This window comes from Panthera pardus, unplaced genomic scaffold, assembly GCF_024362965.1.
Source record: "Panthera pardus isolate Hobbes unplaced genomic scaffold, ASM2436296v1 HiC_scaffold_18, whole genome shotgun sequence".
Classification (NCBI taxonomy): domain Eukaryota; kingdom Metazoa; phylum Chordata; class Mammalia; order Carnivora; family Felidae; genus Panthera; species Panthera pardus.
Window position 1 is genome coordinate 9556233 of NW_026526743.1, and position 12286 is coordinate 9568518.

Consider the following 12286-nt stretch of genomic DNA (forward strand, 5'->3'; position numbering starts at 1 on the left):
GATATTTACTATCTTTCCATGAATTCATTAGCACATCCCATTGCTGTGTTCTCTTGGTAGTGGTAAATCTGCCATAAAGAAATAGGTCTGTGCCTTCTCCAAATAGGTCATGGTTTTGGGTCTATTCCATATAATTTTAGCTATTATTAAAATTTGAAAAATGTTCACTACAAGGAGTCCCAAATTTTATTTAGTTAAAATGTTTAACTAAATAAGGCATTTGTTATGTTAAATAGGCATAAGACTAAAGGGAGACATAAAACAGGGAAGAGGGAGAGAGCAGGAGTAGATGAAATCAGAGATGCAAGGAGGGTTGGGGCCAGCAAACTTTACAGGGCCTGTTGGTCCATGAAGTGACTTTGATTTTCCTTTTGGAAATGAGAAGCCATGAGAGGATTTTGAACAGAAGTCCCCAAGTTTAAACGTCTCCGGTAGAATCTTAATATCACATTTCACCAAGCCACACACCAATTGTGGATATTCTGGATCCACTGTAAAATGTTCCCATTCGGGTAATTTTCTGCTTGTTTCCTCCACCTCCTTGTCCGTCCGCATTTGTATTTGCATGATACATTTTCAGTGGTTTCTACTCAAATATTGCCTCATCATGTGGGCATTGCCTGAAAACATTGTTTAAATTAGGAAACCCTGTGGTGTATCATTGTACATGAACATATGTATGGTACTTTTACCACTATCATTTTTTATCCTCATAGACTTACCTTATAGATATATACTTGAAGGCCAGGAATTTTGTTTCCTGCTAATATCTGTGATTAGAATAGTTGCTGACTGATAGAATGAGTGAATGCATTTTTTCTGTGCAAGGTAGAAAGTTACTGCGGGGTATAAGCTCAGAGACTAATAGTTCAAATGGTCAAGGAAACATGTAATTCTGTTTGTGACACCAAATTCCTTACTCCTGTAACTTTCTATCCTAACATTCTGAACATCTGCCATAAACTCTCAAGCTGTATTTTGTTCATATTTTGAGTTGTAGGTATGTGCGAAACAGCTCTATCTCATCAGTGAAGGAATGTTTTAGTAAAGCTTTTCTAAGCTACAAAATGTTAAATTCAGGATTCCCTCTCAAATGTTCCACTCTACTCTCAATACAAATATTAATCTTATTGGTTAGGTAGGACAGTTTTATTTGTGAGTGACAGTCCTCCTGGAAATCAGTGGCTGAAACAACTAGGTGGTTTATCATTCTCACATAACAGGAGGCCCAGAGATGCAGGTTGGGATGGGACGGGTCCCCTGGGCAGTCCTCTGCCTGCTCCACCTCCCTTAGCACTCAGCACTCTCTCTCCTTACAGCAGGATGGCCACTGTAAGACCAAGAAGGATGAATGGGGAGGGGCAAAGGCCTTTTCTTTATTAGGTTTTGTCTAATTTACACAGAAATAATCCCAGGAGGTTTTTCCTAATCAGCTACATATTTTAATAATGCAATTTTTGGGGCGCCTGGGTGGTTCAGTTGGCTAAGCAGCTGACTTTGGCCTGGTCATGATCTCATGGTTCATGGGTTCAAGCCCCGCAGTGGGCTCTGTGTGACAGCTCAGAGCCGGGAGCCTGCTTTGGAGTCTGTGTCTCCGTTTCTCTCTGCCCCTCACCCACTCCCTCACTCTCTCAAAAATAAACATTAAGAAAATGCTTTAATAATGCAATTTTGATAAAGATATGGGTGGGGGGTTGGGTGGCTCAGTCAGTTAGTTGAGTGTCAAGACTCTTGATTTGGGCCCAGGCCATGATCCCAGGGTAGTGGGATCGAACCCCGTGTCAGCTCTGCACCGAGCATGGAGCCTGATTCTCTCCCTCTCCCTCTCCCACTGTTCCCTACTTGTGTGCACTCTGTCAAAAATAAATTACTTAATTAAATACAATAAGGATACTGGGGAATTTTCAAATGTCATATTCATGCCTCAACAACAGAAGATAAAAAGATGGTAAAGAAAACATTTTGCAGACCAGGTTTAAATATACCCCTTATTAATATTAAATGACAAGGTAGTCAAGGATAACTGTAGAATGAAACATTTTGTCAGTGGACTTTGTTCTTTATCCAGAGAGTATAATGTTGCGTGCAACCCACCAGCAGTCTGAGAGGTGTTAAAAATGTGTCAAAAATTACTAATCCTGTGTCTTCTAACTTACAGAATTCCTTTGAAATTTATTAATTTTATTTACATGAATTTAAAACTAATTTGCCAAGTTTCAATACAGATATTCTAATTCTAGTACCTTTTTGAAAAGTTTTTTAAAGTTTGTTTATTTTTCCATGCTCAGTGTGGAGCCCAACCTGAGGCTCAATCCCATGAACCATAAGATCATGACCTGAGACAAAATCAAGAGTTGGATGCATAATTGCCTGAGCCACCCAGGCATTCCCTGATTCTAGTATCTTGGTAGAAAACTGGAAGGACTGATTTTGAGATTCCGTTCATTCCATTCTCCTTTAAAGCGAGAGATCTACAAAAGGCTTATAGTGGGAAAATGTTCTATCACTTCTGAATGTATATTAATATTAGACTATAACTCACTAGAAAAAGAATCATGACATGGTCTAAAATTGTCTTTGGTAGTTTAGCTCAACTGTAGTTCACAACCAGTTTCCATAATCATATTGTGTGGTGGGGTCTATGTGTGCATCAGGAAAGAGAAGGCAGTAGTTAGCATGAGGAAGATTGTGATCTTTCCCAACGAAGTCAGTTAGGAGAAACATTCAGTTTTATACTAGAGTCTGACTCTACTTTTGATGCCCAACTAATGATACCTGTGAAGCGTCATTACAACCTCTTAACTATTCTGCCCATCTGGACAGGAAAAGCTAATAATGACTCCTGAGAGGCCCTTCCCTTGGCCGTAGTTATAAATTCACAGTGTAAATGAGTACCATCACCCCGGCCCCGCACAGCATGCATCATAACAAAGTAGCCACCATTCCCTACTTTCTCTAGCCATTTTCAGAACTTGAGAAGTCTACCGTGCTCTCCCGAGAAAGCATCTTTATGTAATAAATACTCTCCGAACACTTGAGTGAATAGAGTCATCATTCTTGACATCCAAACATCCTGTTCCAGTGGAGTAAGCACAAGTGCAAATGAGCAAAAAATGTTTGAGGGTAAATATGTGAGACTTCTCATTATCAAAAAAGATTCCCATTGTGTGTGTTCATTCTTGAGTAAATTCATGAACGTTTACCTTTTCAAATTATTTCCCTGAGCACACCAGCACAAAATATAGATTGTGTTACCTTTATCCTTACTTCTTACAGTATCTTCTTAACTTCTTCTGTCTTCTTATAGTGTCTTTATCCTTACTTCTGAAATTTTCTTTTACTTCCCAATACTTTTCATATGCCTACTTTTTGTTTTCATTTAATGTAACGGTGCAACACACTAGTCTCATTTTAGCATAAAAGGTATGTATAAATATCATCATATGGAGTATATTCATGAATGGGGAGGCAGGTTTTAGAGGGTGAGAGTTTGAAATTGCACCATGGTTATTTTCATTACAGCGACAAAAATAATCTGACATATACTATGAACTTTGAGATATACTGAGATATACTATGAATTTGAACTCTCAAATTCAACCTATGAATATATATTTCCTGAACTGCATATCTGAATCTAACATGGAAAAAAATTATGATATTCAACCTACAGAGCCAAAGGATGTATTATTAGTGTTCATTATGAAATGCCCCAAGGAGGTGGGATGCACGTGGGCTAATAACAGTCACATGATTCATTTAGGGTTACACAAAAGCTTACGTTTTAGTTACTTAGATATGAGAAATAGGGTATCCTAAATCAAATAGTATCAAAATGCAATTTCAGTGGTCAAATTTGAATCCTTCACAAGCATACTACTTTTGGGTTTGTTTTTGTTTTGTTTTGTTTTTAGAGAGCACAAGTAGGCAAGAGAGGCAAAGAGAGAGAATCCTAAGGCTCCACGCTCAGCAGAGAGCCCAACAGAGAGGTTGATCACATGACCCTGAGCCAAAATCAAGCCAGACACTCAACACACTGAGCCACCCAGTCACCCATACCTTGGTTCTTCTGATTAAAATGTCCTCTGTAACCTTTCAGTTTCCAAAAATAAGAGTAATTTTTATTCATCCATGATATATAACTATTACCTTTCAAAGAGGGAGAGACCATCATTACCCTCCATTTTCTCTACCACGTATATCATCCCCAGTAACCCATCATTCTCACATAAAAATCTCATTCTCTCAATGTAACGACCTACTCTGTTTCATGATCATCTTTCTCATAGAGTATTTGTTTCCTGTATTAACCAACAAAGGCTCTCAATGATACCACCAAATCCAGAGAAGTGCCTATGACCACAGAAAACATGACAATTAGGGTAATAGTTTTAGATCTATTCCCTACCACTCCCCATGCTCTCAGATTTATACTATACTGTATCTTAAAATTAGCATCCTAGTTTTTCCAGGGTATACACATATGACTAAGCCCCACCTAATGAAATAAGTTCCTTTAACCTTACTGATGCTTTCTCTGAAACCACCATGGTTGACAAATGAAACGCACGTAATGAAAGTATAACATCATTGGGTTCCAAACTTGAGGTTATAAAGTCATCAATAATAATGAACCCTCAAGAAACCTCAAATAATTAAAAAAAAAAAAAAGCTATAGGGGTGCGTTGCTGGCTCAGCTGGAAGAGCATGTGACTCTTGATCTTAGGGTTTTGAGTTTGAGCCCCATGATGAGTGTAGAGAGGAAAATAAAATCTTTAAAAAAGATTTAAACAGAAGATGTTTAGGTCTTTCCACAGATACACTTGTTCCATTGACTCACATCATCTCCTGAGTTTAAATTTCTATGGAATTTTTTTTTTTTTTCAACGTTTTTTATTTATTTTTTTGGGACAGAGAGAGACAGAGCATGAACAGGGGAGGGGCAGAGAGAGAGGGAGACACAGAATCGGAAACAGGCTCCAGGCTCCGAGCCATCAGCCCAGAGCCTGACGCGGGGCTTGAACTCACGGACCGCGAGATCGTGACCTGGCTGAAGTCGGACGCTTAACCGACTGCGCCACCCAGGCGCCCCAAATTTCTATGGAATTTAACACCTAAGATTGGTTAATCCTCCAAATAGACCTACTTCCCCCTAGTGTGAATTTTCTTATTGTAGTCCACTGGCTAAACAATCACCTTCATTACACATGTAATGTTTCTGTCCAGTATGAATTCTTTGGTGTTTCCTAAGGTAAAGACTTTGACATATTTGTATGGTTTCCATGTTATGTGAATTCTTTCAAGACCACAAACCACAAAGTTGTACATTTTGGGTTTTTTTTTAATCACTGGAAGTCTGTACCTCTTAATCCCATCCACCTATTTTACTCCCCTTCCCAATCTGTACATTTTTTATAAACCTGATCATACTCATTACATTTGTAAGGTTTCCCTCTAGTAAAAATTACATTCACAAGATATAATAAGCTTTGGATAAGCCTTGCCATACATTCCATTTGTGTGCTTTCTTTTAGAGATTTATATTCTTTTATCAGGGGAGGTGTGAGCCATGGTTACAAGCTTTGCCACGTTAGTTTCATATGATTCCTCTCCATGATGGAATCTCTGGCGTTGAGTAAGCCTTGCTCATTTTATTTGCAAGGTTTCTTTCTCCTATGAGTTCTTTGATGATCCCCAAAGCTTGAGCTTTGAATAAAAGCACTGCCACACATATTAGGTTTATGCGGTTTCTTTTCACTATGTATTTTCTGATGCCTAGTAAGGTTTGCAAATTGGGTAAAAGCTTTGCCACACTCATTACATCTATAAGGTTTCTCTCCAGTATGGATTTTCTTATGCTGAGTAAGATGTGAACGTTCCGTAAAGGCTTTTCCACACTCAGTACATTTGAATGGTTTCTCTCCAGTATGAGTTCTCTCGTGACCTGAAAGATGTGAACGTTTGATAAAAGACTTATCACATTTATTACATTTATAAGGTTTTTCACCTGTATGAATTCTCTGATGGTCAGTAAGGTTTGAACTTTGGATAAAAGCCTTGTCACACACATTACATTTGTATGGTTTCTCTCCAGTGTGTATTTTCTGATGTGTAGTAAGATTTGAAAATTTGGTAAAAGCTTTGCCACATTCATTACATTTGTAAGGTTTCTCTCCAGTATGAGTTCTTTCATGACCCCAGAGGTTTGAACGTCTGCTAAAAGCCTTATGACATTTTCTACATTTATATGGTTTTTCTCCTGTATGGATCCTCTGATGTTCTATAAGGTTATAGCTTTGGATAAAAGCCTTGCCACATACATCACATTTGTATGGTTTCTCTCCAGGATGTGTATCCTGATGTCTAATGAGGTGGGAGCACTGCTTAAAAGTTTTGCCACACTCATTACATTTGTAAGGTTTCTCTCCAGTATGGATTTTCTCATGTTGAGTAAGGCCTGAACGCTCAGCAAAGGCTTTGCTACATTCATTACATTTGTAAGGTTTCTCTCCAGTATGGATTTTCTTATGTCGAGTAAGATGTGAGCGCTCCATAAAGGCTTTGCCACAGTCATTACATTTGTAAGGTCTCTGTCCAGAATGAATTCTCTCATGACTCATGAGATTTGAGCTTTTGCTAAAAGCCTTCCCACAGTCATTGCATTTGTAAGATTTTCCTCTAGTGTATGCTCTTCTGTCTTGTGCAGGTAACAAAGGATATTTAAAAATCTTCCTAGATTTATTCCAAATGTTTTTGGTACTGGGAGGAATTCCTTGAAGTGGTGAGACTGAGGAACCATTGCTGACAGACTTCTCAATTGGATTACTACATTCATACATTTTCTCCTCACTGTGAAATCTCTGGAGTTCAGCCAGATGTGCCTGCAAACTTAATCCAGTTCTATTTTCCACGCAGTTTATGTACTGGTTTCCAGAACCACTTCTGTTACCTCCCAGTTTTAACGAATTCCTCATAAATGGCTCCTCATGCATGAAATACTGGTATGTATTATTTCTTACAGAAACACTCTGCTTTTCAGGAAAAGTAACTGAGGACTGATTCAGTTGCCGATCTTTTCCACAAGTGAGATTTTTGTCATGGGTCAAAGGCACTTCTTTGTCATTTCTTGCATCATACTCCCACTGAGTCTCTAACTCATGCATATTTTCCCAGACTTCCTTGAGATCAAAATCCTGGATGCCATGACTTTCATTTCTCTCCAGTATTACCAGGTGGCACAATTCTCCTTTATTAATGTCCTCTATTGGTGATAATTCCTTGATTACAAATCCAGCTGAAGGGCTTCCTATCAAATAGAGTTGGAAGATAAATATTTTATACTAAATTGCATAATTACACACCCAAATAATACTTTATAATGAACAAAGGAAGCTTTTCAACCATGGTCTTCAAACACTATTGTTATATACAATGTTTTTAAATTTTGTTTTTATAAATGTGGGGATAATGCTTGTATTTGCACATCTATGGGAATATGATTGTGTTGTAAGTTAAAAGCCTGACCCTAGAGAAAGGAACTGATATAGCAACAGGCATAATATTGACTCATTCTGTAAGAATTTACACTATGGCATGAAGTAACAATGGAAAACATTCAACAGGGAGACAGTATGGTGTTATAGGACAGTATTTCCTCTAAAAATTATCAAACTAAATATCCCATGAATTCCATTTCTAGGTATATACTCAAAAGAATTATGTAATATATACATGTTCCATGAGACATGTACAAGAATGTTTTTTTATTTACTTAAGAGAGTGAGAGGGAGCTTGCAAATGGGGGAGGGGAAGGGAGAAAGAGAGAATCCCAGGCAGTCTTCACACTGTAAGCGCACTGCACGATGCTTGACTTGAACTCACAAACTGTGGGATCATGACTTCAGCGAAAATCCAGAGTCAGACACTTAACCGACTGAGCTACCCAAGCACCCCAAAATAAGGTATCATTATCTAAAAAGCTATGGCAAATCAAATTAATGACATTTGTGACTAAAGCAGTAACTTAAAAAAAAAAAGTACGTTCTAAAGATATCACAAATACTCCATTTAAAGACTGCCATGGGGCACCTGGGTGGCTCAGTTGGTTGAGTGTCCGACTTTGACTCAGGTCATGACCGCATGATTTAGAAGTTCAAACCCCACTTCGGGTTTTATGCTGACACCTTGGAGCCTGGAATCTGCTTCAGATTCTGACTCTCTTTCTCCCTCCCTCTCTCTCTCTCTCCCTCCCTCCCTCCCTCCCCAACTCATGCGCTCTATGTTTCTCCCTCTCTCTCAAAAATAAACTTTTAAAAAAAGACCTAAATTTAATTGAGGAAAATATATGTTACAACAATAAAATATCCCTACACATTTATGAAAATGGCCAAAATTTAGAACACTAATACCAAATACTAGTGAGAATGTGGACCAATAAGAACTCTCATTCATTACTGGTGGGAATGTTGTACACCACTTTGGAAAACAAGTTGCACTTTCTTACAAAACTAAACATACTCTTAAATATGATTTAGCAGTCTCATTCATTGGTATTTACACAAATAAGTTGAAAATTTATATCTATACAAAAACCTACACATGAAATAGAGAAATCCTAAAATTTGTATGGAACCACAAATGACCCTAAATGCCCAAAGCATCTTGAGAAAGATGAACAAAGATGGAGGCATCACACTTCCTGATTTCAAACTCCCTGACTACAAATCTGTGGTAATTAAAACAGTATGGTATTAGCATAAATCTAATAGACACACAGATCAACAGAACAGAATAGAGCCCAGAAATAAACCCACACACATGGTCAATTAATTTACAACAAAGGAGGCATAACTATACAATGGGGAAAGCACAATGTCTTTAATAGATGGTTTGGGAAAACTGGACTCCCAACAGGTCAAAGAATGAAACTGGACCACTGTCTGAAACCATACACAAAAATTAGCACAGAATGGATTACAGACTTAAACCTAAGACGTGAAACCATAACATTCCTATAAGATACGGGGTAATGAGCTCCTTGATTCAGGTCTGGGCAATGATTTTTTTTTTTTTTTTTTTTTTTTACTTTGACACCAAAAGAAAAATCAACAAAAGCAAAGGTAAGTGGGACTACATCAAACTAAAAAGTATCTGCATGGCAAAGGAAACACTTTTTTAACAACATGAAAAGGCATCCTACTGGACAGGAGAAAGTATTAGCAAAATATGTATCTGATAAGGGGCTAATAATCCAAAACATGGCAAAAAGAAGCTCAAATAATCCAATTTAAGAAATAGGCAGAAGATATGAATAGACATTTTCCAAAGATCTAGAGATGGCAAAAGGACCATGAAAAGATGGCCAACATCATTCATCATCAGGGAAATGCAAATCAAAATCACCATGAGATATCACTTCACACCTATTAGAATGGCAGTTATCAAAGTATGATTTCTCTTATATGTGGAATCTTAAAAAAACAAAATAACCCCTCTTAGATACAGAGAATATATGTATGGTTGCTAGAGGCAGGTAGTTGAGGGGACGGTGGCAGAAATGGGTGAAGGTAATCAAAATATTAAACAAAACAAAACAAAACAAAAAAGATGCCTGCCTGGCTCAGTCCACAGAGCATGCAACCCTCGACCTTGGGGTTCTGAGTTCAAGCCCCATGTTGGGTGTAGAGATTACTTAAAAACAAAACAAAAATTGCTGCCACCTCTTGAGTTCTTAAAACCAAAAAATAAAAACAAAACAACCAAAAAAATATCAATATAGTGCTTTCCATATACCAAGAATACAACAAACATCTGTGGAATGATACGTTTTTCCTACAGAAAAGCTAACTAGAGATATCAGTAAGTTGTGCTCTATTTAACCTACATCTAGTTTTGACTTTCACTTTTTAGAATTATCTACATCATGCCTTCCCCCTAATTACTGCACAAGCGCCCAACCTCAAGAAGCCAGGATAGCCCAGGAAAGAAAGAGGCCTTAGCTCTACTCTAATAGACAGTTATTACCTTTTGTTTGTCTCCTGAAAAGTTCTGTCAAGGATACAAAATGGAAATGGAAAGTGAATAGTTCCGGGGGTTTGTACTACAGAGACCTCAGCTCTGACCTGTATGTTATGAGAACCATGAGAGATGGAGGGAAAGACTCTCTTAGAGACAGCCATCTCAGTCCCTCTCAAATCACAGCACCAGTATGGTCAGAGGGCCCAAATAACAGTGTTGTAGGTCCTAACAGTGGGAGTTTAAACTTGTACGTAATTTGATTTACTCATATGAATAACAGAATGAGAAGTGTGTGTGGGATGGGGGAAGATTTCCTTTGAAAGCTCCTAAGGGGGACACCTGGGTGGCTCAGTCGGTTAAGCGTCCGACTTCGGCTCAGGTCATGATCTCGCGGTCTGTGAGTTCGAGCCCCGTGTCAGGCTCTGTGCTGACAGCTCAGAGCCTGGAGCCTGTTTCAAATTCTGTGTCTCCCTCTCTCTGACCCTCCCCTGTTCATGCTCTGTCTCTCTCTGTCTCAAAAAAATAAATAAACGTTAAAAAAAAAAAATTTAAAAAAAAAAAAAAAAGCAAGCTCCTAAGAAATAAACTTTTATTTTCCCACAGATCCTTCCCAAACAATACTTAATGGACCTGCTTACTCTGTGCCCATTTCAGTTTTGACTTATGCTCACATCCCAACACATTCCCACCTGTCTGGATGTTCTCCTATATTCACTTCACTTTCCACAGTCCAGGGATCTTTCCCCTGGAAAGAGATGATAGAGATGATATTCAGTTCAAGAAAAGATTTCTATTTATGAAGAAAAACAAAACATGTTCTGCTTCTCTTCCAGAACACATTCCCAGCTCATTTTTCAGCAAAGAAGAAAGGACATTCAGTATATGTGGGTGTAGAAACATACTTCAAAAATTAGTCAACTGAGTGCCTGAATGCTTAAGGATTATTTTAGGTATGCAGAGATCTGGTTCTTTCCAAGAAATACTGAACCAAAAGCACAAGGGTAAGACCACAGAATCAGATATTTTAAAAAATTCATAAGGTTTCCTTTTTCCCCCCCAACTTTAAGTAACTTTATTGTCTCTGAGCCTTATCTTTAATGATGTCAGTGAAACTGGACTTTACTAAGACTTTAAGGATTTTTATATCCTATTCCCCAGACTCCCAGATTGTTATTTAAATTCTAGTTAGTTAACATACAGTGTAGTATGGGTTTCAGTAGAATTTAGGGATTCATCACTTACAAATAACACCCAGTGCTCATCCTCACCAGTCCCCTCCCTTAAGCTTTTCTGACTACTAATGTTCTGCAAGCACCTAAACAAGCAGGAATGCAGAACTTCTGAAGGAAAGGGAAGTTAGAGTCCATTTGCCACATTATGATGCCTTTCCATTCTCAATTAAAACAGCTGTAATCATTCCCTTAGAAACAGGGATTTGAAACTCCTATGATCAAGTCAAAAGAAAATGCAGACATAAAAAGTAATTACCGACTTCGGGAGGGAAGTTATCCTCACCCAGGGAGACCAGGTTCCTGTAGTTCTCCAACATCACGTCCCGGTACAAGGCCCTCTGAGCAGGGTCCAGGCACTCCCACTCCTCCTGAGAGAACTCTATGGCCACATCCCTGAAGGTCAACCGCCCCTGAAAGGAAAACACATTTCACCAAGTGGACAGGGAAAGTGTTCTTATTTGACACAAAACAAGAGAAGCACAGATGTGTAAAGACTGACTTGGCTGGAGTGAGTGCTATTTGATCCATGCAATATAATTTTGAGCAAGTTACACTTAACATAAAAACAAGCCATTTTGGGGGGCCTGGGTGGCTCAGTCGGTTAAGCAGCCGACTTCGGCCCAGGTCATGATCTTGTGGTCCGTGAGTTCGAGCCCCGCGTCGGGCTCTGTGCTGACAGCTCAGAGCCTGGAGCCTGTTTTGGATTCTGTGTCTCCCTCTCTCTGACCCTCCCCCGTTCATGCTTTGTCTCTCTCTGTCTCAAAAATAAATAAACGCTAAAAAAAAAACAAAAAAAACAAAAAAAACAAGCCATTTTAAAGTACCGTTTGGGGGCATTTAGTGCACTCACAATATTGCACAAACATCACCTCTGTCTAGATCCAAAACATTTTTATCATCCCCAGAGAAAATACTTATTAAATACTATTAAAGCAGGTGCTTCCTATTCCCCAGTCCCTGGCAACCACTAATGCTTTGTCTCTATGGATTTACCAATTTTGGATCTTTTCATGTAAGAAGGGATCAAAAATGTGACC

General features: G+C 38.5%; 3 protein-coding genes across 16 annotated transcripts in view; 1 reads left to right on the forward strand and 2 right to left on the reverse strand.

Annotated features, from left to right (window-relative positions):
- The window catches only part of LOC109260970 (zinc finger protein 677-like), a 90792-nt gene extending 80100 nt beyond the window's left edge, over positions 1–10692 (forward strand). Inside the window, exon 6 of the mRNA XM_053906281.1 lies at positions 10621–10692. Coding sequence (XP_053762256.1) covers positions 10621–10677 — 57 coding nt within the window. The 3' untranslated portion in view covers positions 10678–10692. The remainder of the gene's footprint in view (positions 1–10620) is intronic.
- The window catches only part of LOC109260969 (zinc finger protein 677-like), a 51240-nt gene that overhangs the window by 31098 nt on the left and 7856 nt on the right, over positions 1–12286 (reverse strand). The window lies entirely within an intron of this gene.
- The window catches only part of LOC109260960 (zinc finger protein 677-like), a 205703-nt gene continuing 198737 nt past the window's right edge, over positions 5321–12286 (reverse strand). For 3 of the 12 annotated variants that reach the window (XM_053906239.1, XM_053906237.1, XM_053906238.1), the window contains one exon: positions 5321–7306. In XM_053906239.1, coding sequence (XP_053762214.1) covers positions 5652–7306 — 1655 coding nt within the window. In that variant the 3' untranslated portion in view covers positions 5321–5651. Of the gene's footprint in view, positions 7307–10655; positions 10763–11505; positions 11660–12286 lie in introns of those variants that run through there. The other 9 variants (XM_053906240.1, XM_053906236.1, XM_053906246.1 and 6 more) reach the window with 8 other exon arrangements.